The 27320-nt window shown below is 38.3% G+C and overlaps 1 protein-coding gene across 1 annotated transcript in view; it reads left to right on the plus strand.

The window, feature by feature from the left end:
• The window catches only part of LOC106959376 (E3 SUMO-protein ligase PIAS1-like), a 69673-nt gene that overhangs the window by 12957 nt on the left and 29396 nt on the right, over nucleotides 1-27320 (plus strand). Inside the window, exon 2 of the mRNA XM_015051927.1 lies at nucleotides 18309-18804. Coding sequence (XP_014907413.1) covers nucleotides 18309-18804 — 496 coding nt within the window. The remainder of the gene's footprint in view (nucleotides 1-18308; nucleotides 18805-27320) is intronic.

Raw genomic sequence — 27320 nt, forward strand, 5'->3', positions numbered from 1 at the left:
TATTACGTTTCTTTTTTCTTTTCTTTTTTTTTTTTCAGGCACACCTTATGGAAGTTGTGTTTGCAGGATATATATATATATATATATATATATATATATATATATATATATATGTCCCAAAATGCTTCTCGTTTGACAAATCCAAGCTGTAAATGGGTCATATTCTGCTCATATTTTCTTACAGTTGAAGCATTTGCCAGCAGTGTGCCTGGTAATTAGATTAACTGTTAGATCATAATCCCCAGAGGCCTGTCTCATAAAGTTATAGCTGGAGTGTTTGTTTTAGATAATTGATTGCAGTAGGAGCCCTAAAAGCAATCCACATGTTTTCATACACAGTGATGGATGTTCGCCGCCCCCACCCTGGATGACTGCAGACGTTTTCCTAAAGGTTTTCGAGTGTAAATTCAGGGGAGTGACGAACGCCTGGCGTCAAAAACAAGGCGTGGTCCGGAGGCTCGCGTTTCACTGCGTTACTTCTCTGTGTCGTCATAAAAGGAAGAAACTATTCGTGGTATTTTTTTATTTTTTTGTCCCTGTGTGCGATTGAAGCAAAAGAGATGTTTGCATTTCAACATTTTAATCATTCCCCTTGTTAAATGGTTACTGGAAGTAATCATAGGTAGAAATCCCTTGGTATTTTTAAAGAGGTGTTTTGAACTTTAAGGCTTCCTGGAACCATTGCAGATTTATTTATTTATTTATTTTTTTTTTCACGCACATGGGGAGGAAAACATAATTGTGTTGGTGTCATATGATTGTCATGTGGCTGAGAGCTGCACTTGAGGTTTTGTGCATGCATAAACCATTTGGCCAGCACATGCGATCACCGTGAGCCTAATTATGTCCGGTAGTACGTCGGTGTTGACTCGCTGCGTGTCGGGTCTGGAGCTCGTGGCTGCAATTTGCATGTAGCTTCAACTTGAACTGAAATACTTTGCATTGCAAGTGATATCTGAAATGATATATATATATTTTTTTTTGTGATGAAAAAAATGAAGTGGAATTGTAAATTGTACAGGGGAAGTTGGCTGAATTTACTCTCTAATTTCAGTTCAGGAAGCCACTGCTCTAAAGGTTGACTGTCATTTAAATAGAATTTGAACAGAGAAAAACTGCAAGATTTTATGCATGCCTTGAAAATTATATGCATGCAGTAACATTACTGAAATGTTAATAGCCTCAAGCCTCAAAGTTTTGTGGTAGTTTACGCTGAAAAAAACATTTATAAAATATGAGACCCGTACAGAAACAGTACTGTGTGTATTGGCTGATGACATGCATAGTTTCTCAAATGTGCTTGTTAGGTAGACGTACATGGTAAATACAACAGATGGTAAAAATATCTGCTGTATTTAACATTTTCCTCACACTTCTGCTTGTTTCCCGTCGTCAGTGTTTTCTCTGATTTCTCAGCGTTTAAGCGTTTGAGCCAGCCAGTGTTAAGACAAGTTTGGTTTCAGCGGCAGAGTGTCCATCTGACTGGAAAACAGGTTCTTCCTGAGCTGTGTTAGACATTAGACATGTCGCAAGAAGCAATAAGGCAATTAGTCGCATGCTAGATTGAAGCAAACTCAGTTTCTATTTACACAATTTATTGTTTTTCTCTCTTTCTACCAAAAACTGGATGATGAATTGAGTCTTCAGTTTGGTGCTTTGGTCTTAGAGGGCCTTTTTGCTGAAGGACATTTTTGTTTACAGAGACTTCATAATTCATTTTGTTTATTGTTTCTGTTGTGTTTATGTTGAATATTTAAAATCTCTTCCAGTTCCAGTGTTAGATGTTCATTACAATTTAAAGTTAATTGATCTAGGTAAATAATGACACTTTTAATGCAAAATTGCATTAAAAGTGCCATTATTTACCAAATCACACTCCATGACAACAGTCATAAACATTCATGAAGACTCCTTCATGTTCATAACAGGTATTATGTCATGTTTGTGACATAATACCTGTTATGTAAATATCAGTTTTATGCACATCCCATCAAACAAAGTGCTACCAATACTTTTAGTAGAAATGTTAACCTTTGATTTACATTTTAGCACCAATGATGAGAAAATAAAGGTAACAGGATTGTTTTCAGGTTCTGTTGGCATGTTATGTGTGCAAATCATTATTGTTTCCATAAGGCAGCAAAAAAAAAAAAAAAAGCTTGATAAAACGAGACACTCTATCAGTCTGGAACAGCTTTTATTTCTTCTCTGAAAAATAAATTGTAACAATAGCTTGGCGCTTGTAACCTTTACCGGGGAAGATTTTCTCAGAAACTTGACCGCGATGCCAGCCAGTCGCCCGTTTCGGAGGCCACTGTGTCTCCCGACAGATAAAACGTCCCATTCAGGACGAGTCGGCCGCTGGCCAGTTCCATCCCGTCTGCCCTCATCAGACAGGCGTCCATGCTGCCCGTTTCCTTTCATTGCGGCTTCAGCACAGGCCGCTGCTCCGAGCTGCAGCGCCGACAAGAGTGTGGTTTCTGTGACGGTGAGGTTTAGGTGTGTGTCAGAATGCAGATGAAACGCACATAACCGGTTTAGTTATTTGTGTGGGGTTTTTTAAATATGAGAAAAATGCAAAGTTATGCAACTTTGAAGAAATTTAGCTATGAAAAACACTTTTCCAAGGGTATTTGTTGCAATTTTGATCCCAGCTGAATCTCTGAAACAATATCTGACTGACCTTGTCATACGTTATCTGATCTGTGGAGGTTTTGGACTGAAGTCAAGGACATTCCACTTTAAAAAAAAAATAAAAAAAATCACAAAGCTCAAAAACAACATGGTGAGCTAATCATTTAGCAGGACAGAAAGAGCTTTACTCGGTCGAATGCCTACTTCAGAAACACTAGGTTCAGTTCAGTTTGTTTCTATAGTTCCAATTGACAAAGCATGCAATTTCAGGCGCTTTTAAAAAAAAAAAGTAATTTCAACTCATGCATGTAGCGACAGCATAGAGGAAAAACTCCCTTTTAACAGCATAAACTGGTTCGGTACAAGCGGCTGAACCCCTGACGGGGTTTGGGGAGACGTAGAAGAGAAAAGCAAAAAGTAGTTAACAATGACACAAATTGGAGCGTGGTAGGAGAAGAAAGTAAACAAAAGTAAAGAGATGGCTCAGATAGTCTAATCTGTAGAATTCAGCATAAGAGAGGAAGTTATTTTAACTGTAACTTTAATTGGAAAGAAAAGTTTTAAGCCTAGTGTTAAAAGGATTAAAACTGAGCTGTTTCCACATGAGAGGAGCCTGAAGACGAAAGGTTCTGCCTGCCAGTCTACTTTTAGAAAGCATTTAAACCTGTAGTCTGAGAGCAAAGTGCTCTTATGAACATATGGACATTTATGGATATTTTAATGTTAATCAGATCTCTAGCTGCAGCATGTTTGGATTTGTTAATGATTAGCTGAGAACTTCCTGATTGCAAAAAAATTACAGTAGTCCAGCCTTGAAGAAACAAATAAGTGGACCAGTTTTCCAGCATCTCTCCTTTTTGGCAATATTACAGAGGTGAAAGAAGGAAATCCTAGAAACCTGTTTAATATGGGATTTAAATGACATACTGGTCAAAAATAACACCGAGGTTCTTTACTTTATTATCGGAGGCCAATTTAATGACATTCAGATCAAATGATTGACTAATCAAGCAAGATATTTTTCATTAGTTCTGGTACAAGGAAAACACCATCCGCCTTGTCAGAATTTAAAAGAAGAAAGTGTAAATAATAAAACTTTGATCCACTCTGAGAACGAGGTGTAGCTATTTTTTATAGCTTCCTACTTTCTAAATCCCCAGATGTCGTACTGCTCATTAATACTCGTATATTTAAATGTTTCCTATAAAACAAGTGGTCCAAACGCTGCCTGAAATAAACTTTCTATTGTGATTGATTGAATCTCATCATCATTTCAATGGATGGAAATTTATTACAGGCTGTCAGGAGCCGAGCAGGATGAGTCATTCAAAGTGTTTTTAGCTTATTCGTTTCCAGGAAATGACAATACTTCTTGAAATTCGGCTTGGCGGCATCAGGAAAAAACAGTGAGACAGAACTATGTAAAGTCAAAGACGGGCACGTCATACACACTGTTTTTTTTTATATATTTGATCAAACGATGAAGCAGTTCTTTATTAAGACATAATGATGTCAAATCTTCTCTTTGATTTGACTGTCGGAATGAAATGTACAAATTAAACAAAAGAAATCAATATGATTGTGTTTTCTGACTCAGGAAAAGTTATAAAAAGTGGGTTTACGTCCATGTTTGGGTTCTTACCATGTTTAAGGATCTAGTTAAGTTCAACCTTTAATTTATTTAAATATTTCTCATATTTTTCTCTGATACAAGGTAGAAAATCATGTGAAGTCCTTCTGTCACAAACATTCCCATATCACTTCCATGCTTCATTATTCAACTTTTTTTTTTATTCCTGGATTTCAGAATTTGGTTTATCCCAAAAATTATTCCAGAAGTCCTGGTCTTGAGTCGCCATCTCACTGGACTGTTTATGATTCTGAGTCTTCTTGCTTCCTCATTTCACCAAGTAAACAATCTGGAAGTTTCCAAATGGGCAGGGAAGAAGGCGTGACTGATGCGTTCAAGATCGTTTGGGGAAAAAATGAACTTTCAACAAATGAGACGCAGGCCAACAATGGTTGCTGTGGAAGTGTGAACCCAAATGGTCCCGATAACGTTATTGTGGACATTCAGAGCAAACCAGTCTGAATCCGAGAGAGCTTTCAGTGTCGCCATGATGTTCACTCTCACTGCAGCAATCAGGAGAACCAAACTAAATGTATAAAGGCTTAAAAAGGCAAAACTTTCAAAATCGACATCATGTTCACCTGATGTGATGCACCTGAGTGTAACGTTAGCCATTTTATATAGGGAATAATTCACCAGGAATTCATTTTTTTTTTTAATTGCATTTTTTTTTTTTTTAGTTTTAAGTGGTCAATTACTTGACTGTTTTTTTTAATTGATAAAATATTCATATGTATTAATATCTTGGTCAACCACAAGATCAAGTAGGATTTCCCAGTTTTTTTTTCACGAATCTATAAAGCACATAATCAGCTCTTTTAAAACATTAAATACTTGTTAATTAATTTCTGGTCAAACTTTTTATTTAGTTGCTGCAGCATTAGTGCCATGCTCATTTCAGAAATGTTTTGTGTGTGTGTGTGTGTGTGTGTGTGTCCATCTAGACCCCCGCCATCGGCTTCGCCGCCCTCCCATCCTCTCTCCCACCCTCCCCCTCCCTCCAGTTTTTGGAGCTGTGGAAAATTTCATTCGGTTTGGAGGCTCAGCTGCAGGCTCTGTCTTCCCCCATCCCCCACCCTCACTCCATCCATCATTCTAGCCAGCTCTGGACAGAAAATTATTACCCTACACTCTGCTTTTCAGTCTGACAGGAGTCTGCTGGGTGTCCGCGGGTCTTAAAAACCCTTAAAAGACAAAAAAAAAAATTAGTTCCTGGAGAAGGTTTCAGAGTTGGTCCGAAAGCTGTGCATAATTTTACCCTCATAATGTTTGACGTAAAATGACAGGCTCTCAGCTGTCAGGAGATGTTACACAAATTGGCCATCAGGGACAAAATTATTGAGTGTCGATATTTCTGCTTGATGGATCCGTCTTTCTCTATGATGTGTTGGGACACTTTTTATGCTGATTTATTTGATTAAATGGTTAGACATTCATTTTACAAATTGCCTGTAAGTGGAGCAATTTTAATCTATTACTTTTGAGTTCTGGTTATAACTACAGAAGGATTTCCTGTATTTTATTAGGTGTTATTGTTTGGAAAAAACTGTGTTTTTACTTAACACATTTATCACAGCTGTCACGATTTGGAATTTTTTGGACATAATTGTATATGTTAAAGTTGCTGCTAAATGCCGTTCCCTCCTTTTTCCTGGTGGGTAAAGAACAAAGTTGAACGCATCAAAAAATAGAGAACAGTAGAAATCTTTGTGGATTGACGTATTTATTGCCACCTAATTAATAATTAAACCCTTGATGCATTGGTTGAGTTCCAGACCAGAATTATTACATCTGAAGAAAATCAGTATATTGTACAAGCAGAACTGCAACACGTCGTAAGAGTCTGTGGTTTTTTGTTGAGTGGCTCAAACCTCTGATGGCCTTGTCTGAAATTTACCCACCTCAAGTGTGTCAAAGAACATGTTTTTCTCGGCAGGTTTGCTGGCAGAAAAAATTGAGTTTCCAGACTTAATTCTTTTAAATTTTAAATTTCATCACTTGCTAATTAACAGGTGAATTTGTATTATCTACTTTGACTCAACTTTCTCTAAATTTTCACATGCTTTCTGTTTTACACATTAAAACAAATTTTTAAAGTTTAATTTCTGTCCTTTTTATGAAAAAAAAAAAAAAAAAAAAGGAAAGAAACTAAAGCTTTGCCACAATTTCCCTCCTGGGAGTCTGACAGTCTCTTTGCTCATTTGGCCATGAGGTTCAACAGGTTGCATAAAGATAAAACCCTTTTTTTTTTTTTAGAAAAAGTTGGAAAGAGGCTCAAAAAGTGATGTTTTAGATTCCATATGACGTGTCGTCTTACGCAGCGGACAGTTTTTCATTCACAGTGTTTTTTTGTTTTTGTTTTTTTTTTTACAGAAAAGTTTTAGTGATGATGTTAAAATGAGATCATAAAGTAAACCCATTTTGACACTCATTATTTTCACCCAACCACACGACAAATTCAGAAATGTGCTAAGTTTGGTCTGGAATTTGGTCATGAAAGGAATATTTTAAAAAAGATAACCATCAGATCTTTGTCTTCTATGCTATTTTTGACAACACAGCACTTACTCATGAATATTAGAGTCCTGTTTCCTTCACCAGAATTAGCTTACCAGTGAATTTTGGTTCTTTTTCGCGTCTAATTTGAAGAGGCTTCTGTTCTTCTTCTGCATTTGTCTTGTGTATGTTTTAGTCCGCCCTCAGGCGGCTCGTGGACCCTTACAGAAACGCAAAATGCCACGCATCACCAGCGGTTATTGTTGTTTGTGTGTTTTTCAGAGAATTGACATGATCAAGATGTTCTCCACCGTTGCTGTTTGCCATTTGCTCAAACTCAACTCAACTTACTAAGCGCACTGAAAGCACGAGGGGTAGCGAGTCTGAACATCGCTAGAAACGGGTGGAACTGTTTGAGTTTAAAGGCAGCATTAATTGGCCGTAAAGCTGCAGCATGGTGTGCAGGCAGTGGGAAGTGATGAGGCACAGTTTAACCAACACTTAGGCTGCTTTCTGGGATGCTGCTCGTGTTCAAGTTTTCAGTCAAACCTTTAATGTGCTGCAACTACAGCAACTTGTTGCCCTTCATTTGTTTTTCAAAGTTTCTCATGTTTGACATGAGATCAAGACTCATGTCAAAGAATATTAGTTCACTGTTTAGTGAACTAATGACGAGCAGCACGCTTTGCTGCTTAACTTCCTCACTTCAGTGTGCCGCTGCTGCTGCTTAGATTTGGGAATTTTATAGCGTTAAACTTTTGTTCATGTCCAAAAGCAGCTATCTGCTTGTGCCTATGCAAAATGATGGTAGCGCTTTATCAGTGTTTAACACTAGTTAGCACTCTGAAGTTCTTGGTTCTTTCTATTTTGCACTGTATCCCAGGAGCAGTTGTTGTTTTTATTTTTAATTATTGATATTTTATCACTCTTTGCACTTGATTGATGTAATTATGTCTGATCATCCAGTAATGAGACGTTGTAAAACTAAAGAACCAAATTTCAAAATCAAAATAGACCACATACTAAACCCTAGAACTAACACTCCCCTCAGGCCTATGTCTGGCTAAATAACTAAAAATAAAAGACCAGTGTTTTATTTTATATTCTCTGATACACACTGTTTGAAAATCAGTACTTTTCCTCTCTTTTTTAAAACTCTTAAGGGATTTTAAGCCAACTTTGAACTCTCCAAAAAAGCAAATAACAGACCCTAGGTCTCAGTGAAATGAAATAACTGTAAACGACACTTTTTACTTAGTGGCCCCTTCAAAAAATAAAACGGATAAAAGCTGATAATATTTTGAATAAGCCACCCGTTGCAGGCCTGATCCAGTAGTCACTCACCACTCGTCTTCGATCCACAGTTTCTGGTGCAGATAAGGTTCTGATGCCTTGACTTTTAGAAAACAATCCACACGTTTCTCAGTAAAGGCCGTGGGAAACGCAAAGCAATCCACAGCAGCCAGTCTCTCCCACTCAGCAGGCTCGCATGCCGAACCCCAGCGGCCAGCTCAACGTATGTCTCTTGAATGCACAGAAAAGTTGCTGCACTTATTGAGCAGACCTCCAACAAACTCCTCCAAAAGTTGCTGCAGACTCCACGGAGTCTCCACATTGCTTTTGTCTCTCTCCCCTTCATCTCTCCTCCTGGTTAGTCCCGCCCCTTAATGAATCATAATTCAGGAGAATTTTGATCAATAGTCACTAGCAGTGACTGTCTGACGCATCTTTTCAAGAGGTTTAGTTTTTGTGCTAGGATTACTTTATTTTATTAACTGTGCCTAAAGTTGATGTTCACCCACCAATATTATTATTGTCTTTATATAATATATTAGAGGTAACTTAGAGGAAGCTGCAAACTGATGGCCTCTATGAACTGCAATATAATGGGATTTAATGTGGTTTATGAAGCAAAGATGGCAGCTGCAGCAGGAATCTGTTGTGTACATCAAGCAGAGGCACATTTTGGTCAACAATTTGATGCCATTGTTGCTAATGTGGAGGACGGTGCACAGCAACTTTGCCCATATTTAAAACACTGAATGCATTCTTTCATTGCAAAGAACTTAGTCTTCTCTGCTGTTCTTTGTGCCATAGCCTGTTGAATGCTGGGAGTTGTAGAGCACGCCCCTTTGGCTCCATAATCCCAGCTGTATGCTCTGAAAGCACACGCGACCTTTGATCTCTGTGGGTTCACTGGTATGATGTGAGTTGAGGGTCGGAATGTCGTTAGACTGGAACATCGAGAATTTTGCTATTTGGCTCAGCTTTTTCTTTCACAACAGACCAGAGCAGCGGTAACGTTGTAGATGAGTCCCCTAATCCATCTGTCCATCCCCCACTAAACAACTCGTAAGAAGAAACCAATAAACTTGAACTTAAGTTTAAGCATCCTAAGGCATAGTCGCTCATTCACACTTAGGAAGACCCGTATCAGATCAGCCCCTTGGAGGTAAGCGCCTTTTACTAGGAGCAATCCACCATTTTCTGGTGGAGAACTATTGTCTCACACAGAGGAGCCGTCTCATCCCGGCTGCTTCAGTCTCAGCTACAAGTCGCTCTGGTTCACGCTGAAGGTCATCCCCTCTAGACACCAACAGAACTACATCCTCCACTGAAAGTGCAGAGCAAATTCTGACGTAACCGAAGCAGACCAGACTGCTCTCCATGACTGCTCCTTGAGATCCTGTCCATGAACAAACTGGATCACAGACCAGGTGCAGCGCTGGTGGAATCCAACTCACACTAGAGACAAGTTCGAATGTGTGCCAGGAATGCGAAGGCGGCCCTTGATTGAGTTTTACTAGATTGCTCATAAAAGCATCCTGAGAACCCTGTACTCCTGCTACACGCTTGGCAAAATACCTCTGGAGACCCTTGTGGATCGGAGAACCAAACTTCCCTCAAGGGTTCTGCAGTCTGGTCCGCTGTCCCACATCCAGAACGAAAGCCACGATGCTGCTCCTGGATCTGAGGTTTGAACGATCAGTCGGCGCCTCATTTCCTACACCATAAAGCAAGCTTTCCCAGGGTAGCGAAGAAGTGGGACCGATCGATAGTCTGTACACACTGTCCTTTCTTAAAGGAGTCTGGATTAGGGTCTAGTTTCCTTAATAATTGTGTGATGCTTATCTTTGTTTCACAAAAGTAAGCAAACCGAACCTGTTTTCATTTCTTCGTCTTTATAATTGCTGTAGGAAACTTGTTCCTTACTATCTGTTGATACATGACCTCCAGTTGGTTCACAGACACTTTGATTTGTAGTCCTACTAACCCAGCTGTTGAATCATTCACAGTGTTTTTGGTTTCATCCATTAACTCATTTCATAAATAATGTGTTTTCTCACTTGAACTTAAACTGAGCTTAAACAATAGCTTGGCCCACAATTTCAGTGAATTATCTGGATTTTATTTTATTTTTTTCACTATCTTTAAAGCCCTAAAATGAACAGCAACTACACTCTTTAATCTTGCCTTGGCCTTATATAATATCCTAGTATTTGAGGGAATGTTTAATGTATTTATACATTGATACCTTTTACTGTAACTGAAGCAAATTAATTTGTATCTGTTATAAAAACGGGGCTTTAAAAAACAGTTGGGAAAATATTAACCTTTTTTCATTAAAGCATATGCCTGTAACATATAAATGATTTATTTGAAAAGTAGTGTCTCAATGAATTTGTTTAGTGATGCATTCACATACCAAAACAAAGTGGGCTTTTACAGTGTTGAGGCATTTGTCATTTGATTTGTCACTTTTGACCTACTGATCGCTTATTGGTTGCACTAATTTAGTTTCAGGAACTGCGAAACGAGACAGAATTTGACGGTGCCATTTATCATTAAAGATTTATTCCCCCGTTGCTTTTAGAAGAAGAAATGTGAACAAAGCGGCATCTGTTGATTTTAGCTCTGCTCCTCATTCAAGAACAAAGCTTTCCATCTGTCTACAGGGGGGAAAAAAGTGATGAGAAAGATTTTTAACATTTGGTGGAAAACATATTGTGCACAAAGAAAGATTTCTGAAATAAATCATTCATTAAACAGAGCTTGAAGATTTGTGCCGCTGACCGGGAATGCTGAAGAGAATGATTGACGGCGGAAAGAAAGGAAAAGGAGGAAGGGGGGGGCAGGCAGTGAACTGTTCATCTGTCTCTCCTCCAACACTTCCCTTGCCACTTCTTTTTCCCTCCTCCCTGTTTGTTCTCCCTCTATTTTTTGAAGCCAGAGGAATGTAACACATCCGCAATGTGGTGGAAGTGTTTGTGTGTCGGTGTGCGCTGGTGTGTGCGGCAGGTTTATTTGAGGCAGTGTTTGTGCTTTTGTGTATTTGTCTTCCTTTTGTGTGTGTTTGCTTTGTGGCAGCAGTGGGCGGGAGTGGGGTGGGGGGGGGAGGTGAGGCGAGCTTGGCGTGTGTGTGAAACGATCGGCAGCCAGTGTCACCATTTCTCCACGTCGCTCCACACACACACACACAAACACACACACACACACACACGCACATTTACATGCATATTTCATGAAACTTGATCATTCATGTCGGCAGCAGAAGCATTGATAAACTGCGTGCTCATGTTCAGATCATTCCAGATCATGTTGAGTTATCTGAATGCTAGTCCGGGGTGGACGAAGCGCATATCTACACACCGAGAGTCTATAGGCGGCTGCACCTGTGATTGAGCCTCCTGCTGTCTTGTGTTTGAATGATGTGTTTTTATGACTGCAGTGTGGCTCAGACCAGAGGCATCAGAATTGCATTCACATATGGGTGTCTGCCTCCCACACACCTGTGTGTATTGACAGAATACAGGTCTGGTTTACTCTGGGTGGACCTGTTACACTGTGCAGCCTCAACTTTCTGTTTGGCACAAGAATCGGCTTTTCGTTACATTTTTAGGCTGATAGTTCGGTTGCAAGTGGTTTGCAGCGTTAGAGCAGGTCTCAGGGGTTTACTAAAACTGTGTGAGAAATTGCATGGTCCGCATTATGTGGCGGCGGCGCTTAAGGTGCGGTGCTGGGTGTGCGGACTGCAGCTCTGTCGCTTCAGACAGGTGTGAATCTTGGTTGGAGTCCAGACCTCTGGTGTTAAACGACCCCATGACCTGCGTCACTCTGCAGCCAACGTCTCAGGAAGCAGAGGTTAGGGCTGATGAAGTCTCACTTTATCAGGTGAGACTTGTGCATGTTCAAGAGGTAGGATATGATTTATAAAAAAAAATAAAAAAAATAAGTGCCTGGTGGGAAACATAAAACATAAAGGATTTTTTTTGGAGGTGTTGATTAGAGGGAGATGGTTTATAAGTAAGTTTGTCTCGAATGTCAAGTTTAACTTGAGTGAATCAACATTTTGTTGTGGCGTTACTGAATATAAGGAGTAGATGGAGACCACCTGTTGCCCCAAAAGGCCCTGCCCTTTGCGAAGCTGCATTGTAAATAAGAAATTGTTCCAATCTGTCCTCCTAGGTAAATAAAGATTAAGTAGAAAAAGAAGAGATCCTAATTTCAAGACTCTTTACCAAACAAATTGGTCCAATTCACTTCAATCTCTAACTCCAGTTTAGTTTAAATTCACTTCCTCCAGTCAAGTCATGTTCATATTTCATCCAGATTCAGGTCCAAGTCTAAGGAGAGGAAAACGCAGCAGGACTTCTTCAGGAGTATTTTCTGTAGGAAAGAAAAAAACAAAATGCAGAAAGAAAATAACAGAATTGCAGGGAACCCAGACAGTCCGGAAAACTGTGGAATCTGATTTCAGTATTTAATAGATTCACATAAATATGGAAAAAAAAAGTTTGTTTCTAATTTATATTCCTGATTCCTTTGTCTAAAGGACAGAGAAAATGTTCCTTCCCCCGTCCTTTATTTATCTTCCCTGTACTTCCTTCCTCATGTCCATCCTTCATTATTCCTTCCTTATTCTTTCCACTCTTCCCTCTCTTTTGCTAGAAATGTCTGCCATACGTTCAAAGTGTATGTTTGTATTTTATATACTATAAGAATACACAAAAAATCTGAGAAGTCTGAAAAATTGACTATGAACAAATGTGGAATCTTTAGAAATCTTGGGATTTCCGTTTATATGAGCAAGAAAAACACTGAGGATGCTCAATTCAGATTCATTGATTTTTATTAAACTCAGATATTTATGCTTTTTAAATCAGAACTGCATAATATATCGAACGGCAACAACACATAAATTGCAGTATTATTGATGTGTGCAATGTTAAATTGTCAACACCAGGCATTTGAGCTCATACATACAATCTCCACAAACCTTAACAGCCCTGAATGCCAACACTTTACATTTAATGTAAGGAGAAAAACGATGAGGGAAACGATTAGAGGGGAAGATGAGCATTCAATATCATTATTGTAATATCTAGCAGTAGCAAGTTTTCCTCAGAAAACGTCCTATTTAGTAGCTGTCTGCAAACCAATCCTTATTTATAATGTTCTGTTGAAGTGTTAACTAATTAAAAGATCTTCACATAAAATTCATGCTGGCCTACTTGCAGCCTTGTGAATAATCTGGTCGCCATTTTTCTGCTCTGGGTAGTTTAAGCCACTTATAATCAGCAGTACTAAGTCTAGACACGGCTGGGTTCCTGGATAACTATTATCCAAATGCGGTATGTCACTTTTGGCTCCAGTTTTGACTTTTTGTCCGTCATTGTCACTGCAGAGCGGGTTGAGATGATCAAGGCGGGTTATTAGCTTCTTGCAAGGCTGCATTTAAAATCAACTACTATGGTTAGGAGGCTCATTATTTGCATAGAGTAGTACTTAAAGTTCCCATATAATCAAAGTTGACGTTCAGTCATTTTTAATAAGATGCCTACGGCAGAAATTGGCAGCTACACACAGAGGAAACAACAGAAATCCGTAGGAATCATAAACCCGTTTTATTTAAATAAGCAAATGTTTGTTTATTGCTGCACTCATGACTGATCATTCTTCCTTCAGTGAAACATTTTGTAATTTATTTTCAAATGAGCCAGTGGGGCTAGTTCTGACCAAACTTGTTCTTTTTTATAAGCAAACTGGATGAGACTGGAACACTTTTGAACACCAGTAATTAATCTAAATCTATATCATATAGTTGCACGGGGAAGACTTCCTATAAATGCAGAACAGAAATTGTTTTTGCGACATTTGCAGAGAGTGAAAGTTCAGTGTGCATAAGTGGAGCATGATTTACAGTAAACTGTGAATCGTTTGGGGTTTCTGTTCCGTTCAGATTTACTGGTATTATTGCTGTGCTTTGGTTTTAATCACACAGCTCGGTTCTGTGGTTGAACCAGCGTGAGAGGTTCGCTTTACACCTGAGGCACTCGAGATAAAAATAAGTTGACATTTCCAAGGATAATAGTCACAGCAAAGTGCATAAAGCTCCAGTCTTCAGTGTTGTCTCAGAAGTTGAAAGAACCAGGACAAAACAACATAAACCAAACTTTACAGTTATAATATTTCATCTATGGATTACCTCCGTAAACTATGGCTGTTCATTTAAGAACAGACAGGTGGTACAGTCAGTGTCTTCCCTCAGTCAGAAAATGTTTTTGTTTTTTTCTTTTGCTACATGTTTCTGTGTAAAAAGCAGCTGCTGTGGTTAGGTCACAGAAAATAGCCCACATATGTCGTGTGTGTGTGTGTGTATATATATATATATATATATATATATATATATATATATATATATATATATATATATATATATATATATATATATATATACACACACACGTGCTTTGTCATTCAACTGAATGCAAAACACATAAGTTACGTGGCTCATGTGAACATTATTGCATGGAACTGTTTAATACTTTTTAATCAGGCTACATCCAAACTGTTTTGTAAGAAAATGTACATCAGGTGAGATTTCGCCGCTCTTGTCGCCTGTCCGGTTTGTTATTGGAAACGAAACGTATATGAAAAGTTCAAGTTTACTTGATATGCAGAAATGCAACAACTATTATAAGAACTGATGAATATCTTGCATTGCTTTAAATACATTAGTATAGCTTTAATAATGTTGTTTGTAGTGTTTTTGTTAGTATTTTTTTTATGCACAGAAGCATTTAGAGAATGAATGTTCTTAAAAAAGTTTAACTTAAAATAGGGCACTATGTCCTAAAATTACAATATCGCTCGGTGACACTTCAACGTGAGTTTGAAATCAGTTTTATCTTTTAAAATGTTAGTAGTTAAACTGTAAAAACCTTATGAAATTTATGTTTATTGAACAGAGTTTAAGGTACTGTCTTTAAATTAAACAATTTGGTCTGGTGAAATGATTCTTCTCCAAATTCTTGTTAAAGCCTAAGGCCAGGTATTTTTATTTATTTCCTTTTTCTGTGCTATTGCTGAACCTGCTCCTTCCTACTGTCCCGTGGGAGTTTGGCTCTCAGCCTCATATCAAGTTAGGGGGAAAAAAAAAAAAAAGGAAGCCTTTGAGTTCATTCCAATCCAAAAAAATAGTCTTGCTTAAAAAGACCTGTTCATTGTTTTTTCTTGTTTTACTTGTTTGTGCAAAATTTGGATTGCTTTTGTGAACAAGTTGGAAATTTCTAACTTGATATCTTTATTTTTATGTGGTGTGGTTGGGTGAAATGCTGTTCTGTTAGGAACTCTCAGCATGGCTGAGCCTGTTACTTTACGTATTTCTTTGCATTCGTGAAGCTCCTAACAAAGCTGCAGAGTTGAGTATATATTGTATGCATGAGTTGGTGTGAAACTTGTACTGCAATAACCACAATTAATAATTAATCTAAACAGTCAGTTATCCTTCTTGAAAGATTTTTTTTTCCCCTGTAAATTTGACAGTTGACCCCTGGTATTTGTGGCGGTTCTGAACCATTGCTGACCACCAAGAACTGAAATCCATGAATTACTCGAGAGCCTTTATAAAGACGCCTGGAGCTGCTAAATTTAATAGCTCAAGCACCAAATCTACCTGAATATACACACAGTGGAAACCATCTTAGCAGACTGTAAAAAGCTAACATTTACAGTCGTCTTTATCTCTGCTCTTGGGCATTCAGCGAATCAGCACTGAGGAAAATAAATGCTGCTCCTGGATTGGCTGCTTTGCAAATGAAGCATTGTGTCTTGGTATTTCTGCTTTAGAATCTCTTAGATTTTCTCTACAAAAAAAAAAATGTTTTTATTTGGACTTTGAATTGTGTTTACAAATTGTTATTTTTAACATTCATCAATAATTGAAGCCCTTATTATTTATGCAGTTACATATAAAAAAAAACACTGGCTATTCAGATTATATTACATATTCTCCAATGGTCATCAGTTCGGTCATCACTGTAATCTGTTTCTTTTATATCTTTCAACTAGGAGGCAATAACAGAGATTTTAATTTTAAAATGCCTTGTATTTAATGAATGTTTATTATTTAGGGAGTTTTTTTTTTTTACTCTACTCTAACCCTAAAACTTTTAAGGAAATAAAAAGATAAAATAATACACTAAGAATATTTATGTCAGCAGATTGTTGTGGCTTATAAAATCATAACTCAATACTTCTTGCAATCAGTAATATAACAATGTTATCTGTGCTTTGTTGTTTCAGTTGTTGGCGACTAAAGCAGAAAGTTAGAATGAGCACCAGCAAGATTCAGAGTTTTCAAGTATGCTTGACTTTGTAATGTGAACGTTTTGCTGTTCTGCGTGTTGTCGAGTTACACTAGGAGTATAACAAGCTGATAATAGCTGGTTAATTAGTCAAGCTTTGCGCTTTAATAACCAACCTGCAGGCGGCCACTAACACACACGCTGCTCACAGCTTTTCAACTACACTTTTTTATAAAACTGTAATTAGAGTGATGGGTGATGGGTAAATTTTGCTTTCTGGGGAAGAATGCATTAGCCTTCTATGAGCCAGCTAACAGTCAGTGTGCAGCAACAGGTCGGGAGTAGGTGGTGCCAAGAAACTCTGGCATTTCTGATTTTCAACTATATAAAAAAGGGAAAGTAAAAAAAAATAAAAATAAATCACCTACAGTCTTTAGGCTTGGGTTGAGGATTTTTCTTTTTACATTTTTGCTTCCCTTTGCACAGTTTGTTTCTTTAGTCCTTTTTATTTTACTTTAAGGTCATGTTGGCCGAGAGGGTCCAGACTGAGTGAGAGTCCAAACCAGTTCCCCCACTTCACTATTGTAAACAAGAACAAAAACTCTGTGCTCGTGTTTAACTGGGAATCAATTGAATGCGGTTAGCTTTTGCTGCTGGCATTTCACTCACACTGGGCTTTTCTCAACCTTTCCCCTCCCCTAGAACAGAAAACGAATAGAAATGTCCTTAATTGTCCCACTGAGCGCAGATGCAGGTGTGCTGAGGGTTAATGCTGTCCGATGTGTTTTAAAACTCTGTGGCTCTGCAGGGGGCGATGGACTCCAACACCAGATTAACAATGAATAACAACCTTCTGTCTTTCAAAGTGAACGTGGGTTTTGTTCTGCCTCCATGTTTGGTTTCATGTGTAACTTAGGAGTACTGTCATTCAGAAAAGGATTTTAGCTTCTTGATTCATTCTAAGATGTTTGTTTTAGTTTGGTTGGTTTTTTTTGGGCAGGAAACAGGTGAGAAATAAATTCAAGACTCCAAAAAGAAAAAAAAAAAAAAAAAAAAATCCCAAAAAAAAAAATTTTGAATCAAAATGCTTAGACTGAGAAACGGACTGAAACAAAGAGAAACATTCACGCTTCACAAACCTCTAGGCTGTAAATGAGGAACTCATATTGAACTTTAAATTGTATTTGTAATTTTCGTTATCCCTCTGAGTATTACTGATTGAATTCTGAGCTTTAGTTGTCCACACAGATAGACCGTCTCCATATTAAAAGCAAAGAAGTATTAATTAATTGATTAACTGGTTGTAAATTTATGTGAAACTGTGCACACGTTATTTTTTGTTGGGCTTTTTGTTACTCATTCTCTGATCATTCTCTTTTGTTAACTCTACTCTCTTTGCTTATTTTCTGGAAGTCTGCTTAAAATATTAAAACTTTACATTTGCGCCTCAGCGACGGTGTTGCCTTGACGACAGGCTGCAGCTAAAGAATAAAGTCAGGAAGTGGCAACGCTAAAAATTTGAAGTCTGGCTCCAAATGTGAGTCAGTTCTTATGGACCCTCAGGGTAAAATGCCAAACTTTACAGCCAGCTGAAATAAGGCAGGTACAGGCTGGTAAAAAAATATATAGGGCATTAAGCTTTGGAGCAAGATGTTCTGTGAAACGTCTTGTAGATAAATGATGAACTTTAAGTTAAAGCCGAATGTTGGGATTTTATCACACTTACTCAGTGGTTTGCACCATCGATGATCTTGTATCTTGTACTGCTGTGGCTTAATTACTGCTATAAGTGCAAATTACTTTTTTTGTTCTATGTATTCCACTTAACAATCAGTCAATTACTAACTAATTTATTCCAGTATTCGATTCATCACAATTAACCGTTTCAGCCGTAGTGGTACATTAGCCTTGAGGAGACACGTCAGGAGTTTATTCTCATCATTTTTTTCTCCCTCTCTTAGCAAATGGTGATGAGCCTGCGGGTGTCGGAGCTGCAGGTGCTGCTGGGCTACGCTGGGCGCAACAAACATGGACGCAAGCACGAGCTGCTGACCAAGGCGCTCCACCTGCTGAAATCCGGCTGCAGTCCCGCCGTGCACATGAAGATCAAAGAGCTCTACCGAAGACGCTTCCCTGCCAAAATGGTCTCCCACCCCGAGCTGGCGCTGACCGGGCCGCACCACCCAGCGTCGGTCGGAGTCGTCGGCGGAGGCGGGGCGGCGCTGCCCGCCGGCCTGACGCAGCTGGCGTACGAGGGCCACGCCGGCCACGGCGGCGCTCCGTCGCCCGCTGCCTTACTGCCCCTCTCGCTGCTCGGACCCGGGAAGCACGAGCTGACCGCGCTGACGCACCACCTGCCCACTTCGGCCTCGCTGCACCCGGTCCACCCGGATGTTAAGCTCCAGAGGCTGCCTTTCTACGACCTGCTCGACGAACTCATCAAGCCGACAAGTCTAGGTAGGTATGGAGTTATTGTGGTCTGCAAAGTAAAGACGCAAAATCTATTTACGTGGCGTACGGTGTCTTGCATTACTGCTGCAGATATGTGTGATGCACCAACCCTAAGTAGTGGCTTTAAATAAAAAATAAATAAATAAAAAATAAATGCAATTTTAAAATCTGTGGCAGGCATTTACATTCAGCCTCTTTTAATGTGATACCCTTAAATAAAATGCAGTGCAGACTTTAAGAATACACCAGACTATGCAAGATGCTAAAGATTATTTCAGTTATCGATTATTCTGACGATTAACCGATTAATCGGATTTATAAAAAATGCCACATTCTGCAGGTTTTTAATTGAAGACCTTTTTTATACAATATTAGAAATACATTAGAAGATGCATATAAACAATTAAATTCCATTTTTAGATAAGAAATCAAACATTTTATTGCCTAATGTACAATAATATAGGATTCATTTTGTGAACTCTTGGTCATTTGTAGCAAAGGATGCATCTGCAGCTGAAAAATATTTCTAGCATGAAAGTGTGAAAAGCTCAGCCCTTTGTGCTTGACTCAACATCAACACAGTGTCAGACTGACCTGTTTAATTATTGGGTTTAGCAATTAATGACTGGCTCAATAGAAAGTTTTATTTAGAGGATTTGAATCAGGTGGAGTTAAAACTTGAGAAGCTTTGGGTGGAACACTAAAAGTTTTTGTAATCTTAGATCGCAAAAGGTGCCTATATTTTTGTGCAGTTTTGGCTTTTTTCTGCTCTGAATATGTTCTTTCAGCAAACGGCCTTTTTGGAGTTAAAAATACTCCCTGTACCAATTAATCGATCACTAAATTAGTCGAAGATTATTTCAATAATCAATTCATTGCGACGAATCGATTAATCAGCTGTTGTAGGAGTCAGATGTATAAAACGTCTGACTTTGATCTCACAGAGATTCATTAATCATCCAGCAATGGAAGGGATTCGGTTCAACTTCAACTCTGGAAGAATAAGAAATACGGCCACAGTTTTCAGTTTTCTTATTTCACTTGATCAACTCCGACTCGTGGATCCGCTTCCACGTCTGCAAAGCGTTGAGGAAGCGCCTGCATCGACTCGTCAACACCACTGCAATATAATGATCGGCAGCTTCTATTCTTAAAATTTTTGTACAGATATTCAAACATTTTTCTGCTCAGAAAACAGCTACAAACTTTTTTTTTGTTGTTCCTCCTCCTCACTGTCTAAACTACTTTTTCCAAAATCCATTGATATTTGTGGTTGTAACTTGACAAAAGGTGAAAAAAGAAATAATAAAAATTCAAGGTGTACGGAAACCGAGACCTGCTGCTCAGCCTCTACGTTGCTGCATATCTTTACAGTTTGAGTCCTTTTTTTCTTTTTTCCTACTTCTGTTTGTTTTCTTTCGGTATCTTTTTCATCAAAATATCTCGTGAGCGTGAAACTGACCCAAAAATATTATCAGAGAGTTTGTGGATATTTATATGAGCGTATTGTTCCTATAATAATCACAGCGGCAGGCAGCGCAAACACCGACATTTGCAGTTCGCCTGTTTATATAAAAAGGCTCCCTGCCAGCGTCTGTGTCGCACTTCCTGGTAAAATGGGCTGACGGGGCGAAGGAAACTTCTCTCAAGGGTTCAGAATAAACACAAAACACTCTGGGTCCCCTAGAACTGGAAGTGAAAATAGAACCGGGGCTTTTTTAATCCATGAAGCTGAAAGAACCTGAAACGTCTCTTGTAATTATCAGTCGTGACTGCGGCTGTTAATGTTTATCAGTAAACGAGCGCAGCAGAAGCCGTTTTACCCTCGTAAATGATCGCATAAATATTTTGTCCCAGGCGTTGTGCAGTCGTGTGTTAGGTTACAGGATGTGCTAAACCATGATTCTTTTGATATATTTAATTATTTTGCCATGTGAAATAAGTCTTTCCCCCCCCCACTAACAGACATGCCTTTTCTCTTTAAAGTGTGTTTTATCTGAAACAAGTCAAAAGGTTTTTCATACCTCATAAGTTGGAGCACCACAAGAGAGGCGGTAAACGGGGTTTTTCCAAAAGGTTTGGTTTTCAGCTGAAAATAAAACAATTGTTGCAGTTTCTGGTCCTCAATCGAACCGAGTTTAATGGCTATCAGGTGTGAAAATACCCTTCAACTTGTGCAGGTCGGTTTTTAAGAAAAGGCAAAGCGAGATTTTATTTCATTTCATTTGCGACATGTTACGAAAAATATTTAATGCAGAACACAAAGTTGAAAATTTTAAATTAAAAACAGGGACTCGTGTTGTGCCTCTCTCTGACCCAGTCTGAATTTAACAACTGGTAGAGAGTTGTTAAATTCAGACTCCCGTTTTGGTTTTAGTTTGACTTGTACAGTCACAGCTGAAATGTGGTTAGATTTTTTTTGTTGCTGTGGAAAAGTTTAAAAATTTCGCTTTACATCACAACCCAATTTACTCTTTGTGTAATATCACAAAAGTGTCGACTAATTTTTGCATATTTACAGTCCCGTTATGAATGTGACTGTACAGACATGAAGATAGAAAAGAATAGAATATTTTAGTTGCCATTTGAAGACTCTACAAAAACATGAAGATGTTCTCCTTGAAGTTTGATGCATAGATAAAAGCGATGTACAGAACCAGTACCTCACACACATACAATGGAGAAAATAAGTATCTGATATACCGCTGATGAAGTTTTTCCTTTTACAAAGAAGGTCTGTAGTTTTTCCCGTAGGTATGTCTCAACTGTGAGAGACGGAGTCTGAGATAAAAATCCAGAAAATCTCACTGTATGACTTTTTTAAATACTTGTTTCGTGAAAGAAGTATTTGATACAATAGAACAACAACATGTGGCACAGAAACCAGAGGTCAGACGTTTCTTCCTGCAGTCCTCGACCGGGTCTGCAGCAGCGATTTTGCTCCGCTCCTCCATACAAATCTTCTCCCGATCATTCATGTTTCAGGGCTGTTGCTAGGCAACATGGAGTCGCACCTCCCTCCAAAGATTTGATATTGGTTTCATGTCTGGAGACCGGCTGGGCCACTCCAGGACCTTGAAATTCTTCAAAGGGAGCCACTCCTTAATTGCTCTCTGTGTGTTTAGGTCAGTAGCTAAGTGCAATTTAGCATTTAAGAAATAAATTTGATCAATTGAAACACACCAATTTTGGAAAAAAAAAACTGAATAGTTTTGTCACTGGGTAGTTTTTTTTATTTTTTATTTTTTTTGGCCGTATCAAAATTGGTTTATTTTGCAAAAGTGCAAAGGAAACACTTTTTTTGTATCACACGAGTCACATGATCAATAACCGAATGTTGCCACTGGAAGAAGATGACAGGAAGTAGGTGGAGCATCACGGCATGTTTTTTTTAATGACTTATATCGTCAACAAACTTATTCACATATGATTAAAATTTTGATGTTTAACAGGATCACAGAAATTGCAATTTAAAAAAAAAATGTTGCAGAATATTGACAGTTTTGTACACATTTGCAATGCAAAGGGGCTGGGTCGGCTACTGACCCCTTTCTAAGTTTAGGGAAGGAGGTTGTTGCCCAAAATCTCACGATACCCCCATCCATCCTCCCTCTCATCTGTACGGTTTACCATAACTGTATGTTTTTTAGCCGCGCTTTGGGAATCGCTGAGAATCTTCTGCTGTCTCACTGCATGAGGACTCGTAGTTTCAGTGATTTTTCATGCTTTTTCGCTACGCTTTAATTCATTACTTAAGAGACATTTCATCTGGGTTTTTATCTTGGTTAGATTTGTCTTCGCATTACATCCGGCAGCCAGCCTGTACTTAGCATAATAACAATCTGTGGGCTCTGGGATATATTGCAAATATATGAAAATGTCTAGATTTTCCTACATTAGCATTTTAATGGAGTAAGAGGCTGGCTTGTGATTAATTTGCCTGCAGATGCATGTACAAACACTGCGCCTGCAGCTTTGTCATCACACCATCCTTCTCCTTTACTTTCCCTCTCTCCTTCTCCCCGTTTCCTGCACATGTTCCCTCCTTCTCTGCCTCCTCTCTCTCTCTTTCTCTTTGTGTCTCTCCTCTCCGTGGCCATCCCTGGTCGAAATTTGCATGTAGAGTGATGAAATCACACAGGCGTACACCTGTGCCTGCAGAACCCACCCTCCCCTTATTTGAATTTGAATCGAGCATTGTCACTTACAATATTTTTGAAACAGACTTTTCGATAAATAATGCATGTGTTGCACTTACTGGTCTCAGAGAAACACAAAAAGATGATTGACAAAGGCAAAAAAAAAAAAAAAAAAAAAAAAAAAAAAAACTTGCCTGAGAATTTTGTACGTCGTTTGATGAAACTCCATATTTGTGTTTGCCGGAAGGAGAAACTTTGAGGTGACGAACCCTTTCGACCCTCATAGCTGAGACCTTCTAAACCAGGTTTAATTCCCATTTATAAAGCAGATATTTTTGCTTTGAGACAGCTGTTCTCTCTCCTACGTGCATCACATTTTTTTTTCTTTCTTTTTTACCCAAGAGCATCTCTTCTTTGCTGGTTTCTTGCTCTCTTCCTATTCTTTTGTCTCCTGTTGCTTTTATTTTTTGTCCCCCATCTCCCTTATCCTTATTTGCTGCCTCTCTTACTCTGGATTTTCTTTTCTGGTGAAACAATAAATGTCATAGTAGGTTGTACAAAAGTTGGGTAACAAATGAAAGAGCTGGACTGATTTTTGTCCAGCTCAAACTCTGATTCTTTTTTTTTTTTTTTTTCCCTTTGGTTCCCGACAGCAGCTGCTTCATAAATCTGCCTCTTTAACTGGGCGATGATTACATTACTCTTTGCCTAAATTTTAACAACACTTCACTGGTCAGAGGCAGTAATTTATTTTTGCCCCTATAGATGACTTGTGCTATTTTCTAAGATATTTCCTAAGTCCCTAAATTGGATTTAATAAGAACTGGGGCTTTTTCTTTGTAGGTTCTAGCTAAGTGGATTTGACTGGAATGCTTCTGGCTCTTTTTTCTTTTTTTTCTTTTTTTTTTTAATATAAAACTGGATTTGTGTCATATGAGCTTCTCTCCCACAACCAATTGAGGTAATGAAAATGTGCAATAAAACAACCTCACGAAGAAAGAAAGAAAATAAAAAATCAAACGAGATGCGTTACGTGAGTTTTCCATGCTAAAACGCCCTCTGCTGCAAACAAACAATCCAACGACTAAACTACGACCGCTGAGCTTAACGCATGTAGAGGAGCGTTTGAATGCTTAATGCTGCGTATATGCATCAAGTTTATAGTTAGAGAAACGCAGCACTCTGTCGGACCGTGTTCTCAGGTTTCCTGCCTCACACTGATTTGTCTCGATACCTGGGTTTCTTCTGTGCATATAAATGTAGTTATTATCACTCTCACACCATCTTGCTCCCCCCCCCCCCCCCCCTCTCTGTGTCATTATCCCTCCCTGTGGTGCAGTCCTGTGCTCTCTGCTGAGTCTTATCACTCTGGGGAATAAAGGTTAGGCAGCCCACAGCTCAGCCCTGCCAGCATCCTCCGCTCGATGGTCTTAGCTCCTCCATCCTCTCCTTGATTACCATGACGACCTCACGGGTTGCACTCTGTCTCATCCCCATTGTTACCTGTCCTTCTTAAAGAAAAATGCCTTATTACGGCCATCATTAAGCACACTCACGATGATTAAATCAGCATATCTTACGGAAAAGGACAAAGGTTTTGAATAAATTGCACGTTTCCCCTCCTTCAAAGTCAACTCTTTTTATTGATTGTTTTTGTGAAATCTAGACCTTCAACCCTCTTTTATTATTTATTATTATTATTATTATTATTATTATTATTATTATTATTTGCTAGGATTTTTCTTTTTTTTATTTAGGCTTTAGTCAGCTAAGCAGTCTGCATTATGTCTTATGATGCATGTTATGTGGAACAATCCCCTCAGTGTGTCTGTCAGGTTGAGATTTCTGGAGGATTTAAAAAGAAAACTATTCTCTCACTGACAGTAGAAAACACTGTAGTTATGACAGTTTTTTATGGTAAAATGCTGAGTAAATGTGATTTTTCTTTCTTTTTTTTAGTTTACAGTGACTTGTTTTTGACGGGTAATGATAGCGCCACTGTACTCTTGGAATCCTGTGGTTCACAATACATAAAAATAAGTAACAACATAGAAGTTCAGCCTCAGCTGGAAACAATTAAGACCAAGGGCAGCAAAAACCTGAGCAGCTGCATATAGTCACAGATTAAACGCTTCACATAAAGGATGATCAGAAATGCTGAATGTGGATGAAATAATGTCTGGATCCTGCAGTTCTCTGCAGGATATTTATGAATTAATCAGAGGAAAAGACGAAATGTTTTTACTGAACGAGGCGTTTTCAGTGACGCTGCACCTCGATTCTCTGGCAGTGGAAAACCAGAGCTGCGTTTTTATAGAAGCTGTTAAAAAGCAGCATTTTCTCCAGACCTGAGTTAGAGCTGGACCCACTTTGGTGGAAAAAAAAAAACAAACAAACTCCACGGGATGCAGGGCCTGTGTACTTCTGATGTCGATATTAAAGAAAGACGTTAGTCTGTACGTGGCTAATCGTAGCTTCTGATGGAGCCCTGCGTGGTTATTCTGCTCCCGCTGGATTCCTGACCTTCCTGACCTCTCTCTTTCACTCATGCAACGTCTGTGACCAATCCTGTCTCCACCCACCACTTAACTGGAGGCACTTTACGGCTCAATGAATGCATGTCCATTGAATGTTTTATTGCAGGTCAACTAGAACAGAATAAATAAAACGCATTAAATAAAAAAAAGATCTCTTTTTGATGTTAAATTGGCATGTAGATGACATAACTGCACTGTAAAACAATATACATCATGTGTAAAAAAAAATGTAATAGTGTTACAAAAATAAATGAAACTCTCAAGAAACAGTTGAAGGAATAAGTTATTGAGTAGTAATAAAAATAAGTAAAAATGCTGCTGTTGCGTCTTTCTTTTAATAAATACACACAGACACAAAATGCTCTCATTTATACAGGCTTTTAGTTATTTTATCATTTATTTTATTCTTGAGAAGCACTTTCTGATGTTTTTTTTTAAGTAATATAAGAAAAATCACTTACTCTCTCTGGTGACACACTGGTCTCTCAAAATAAAACTTGCATGCTTTTATTGTGAAGGTAAGCATTTTCTGTGTAATTTCCTCACGTTGGTTTGGGTCTGGGTAATCTGATTTTTGGGCGGTGGGATATTCTCTTACTTCTTCCTCAACAAAGTTTGGGCCTAAAGTGAAGGAGTCATTTTCTTCTCTCTCTGCAGTTCATTCTCTTTTTTTCATGACAAAGCCTGTGTTCATGAAAGTAGTCATATTTTAATTCATACATATGTTTATGTCTGTTAAGACATAGACATATTTTATTGCTTAAGTTTAAGTTGCTATTTTTGTTTGATTGAATATTTTTTTTTTGTAAAATAGATTTTTAATCTCAGTGGGATTTTCCTGGTTAATAATAAAATATAAATATATTTGATTCATTGAAATATTTCATTCCCACCCTCAGCTGTATTCTCCATCCTACCAACATTTTTGGGACCTGCTGTCATTTTTTGCTGCCTTTTCCTGGCACTCTTAAAACCATTCCCTCTCACCAGATTAAAATAAAATTAAAAATGTAACAATGTAATGTTAATTAATGCAAACAAATTAAATAATAAATAAGTAGTTCTGCTGTAACTTCTTGTCTCTAAGAAGAAATCAAGAGTTTATCAGGAAAATTCTGACCCGCCTACATGAACGAATGATTCTGAATCGGGTGATTATAGTTTATTTCCAATTGTCCACTGTGGCTAATAGAGTGAAATGTAATCAATCCCTGTACAGTCAGGAGTTAGACTGTCAATAAATTATTTGACAAGCCAACAGTGCACCGTTGGGCTGAGCATCTAATTAGAGAAATAAGTTTAGGGCAAAACCATAAGCAGCAGGGTTTGTAGTTAACATTAAAAACTTTAATCTTTTAAACAAAAAGAGGGGAAACAATGCTTCATTAAATTAACAAAATAGTCATAACATTTGTTCAGCAACATAAAATGTATAGTTTACAACTTGGTTGCAACATTTTCCACCAGTCAAGATAATAAACATTAAATTTGGTTTTAATCGCCATTGACGACAGATGTTCTCCGTTTCTTTCCAAAACAAAAATCACAAGCAGTTTGGAGTCCTCAGCAAATCAGTGCCATCAAGCTTTAAAGCTGTGCAAATGGGCAGCATAAAGTTTTCTCTGTGGCCAGTAGCTGGGTAGGCTTTGTCTAATGTCTAGTTCCCTTTTTCTATTATTTATTTCATGCCCGAGTCCATTTTGATAAAAGGAGAAAATCCACGGCTCCATTCCTCGATTTCCTTAAATATTTAAAATATTCTGCTTTATTACACAAACTAAAAAAAAAAAAAAAAAAAAAAAGAAAAAAGAAAAAAAAAAACCAAACCTTCTTTTATAATAAAAGG

The sequence above is a fragment of the Poecilia latipinna genome, unplaced genomic scaffold (assembly GCF_001443285.1).
Source record: "Poecilia latipinna isolate Pla-1442-1.1 unplaced genomic scaffold, P_latipinna-1.0 Scaffold1074, whole genome shotgun sequence".
Lineage (NCBI taxonomy): Eukaryota > Metazoa > Chordata > Actinopteri > Cyprinodontiformes > Poeciliidae > Poecilia > Poecilia latipinna.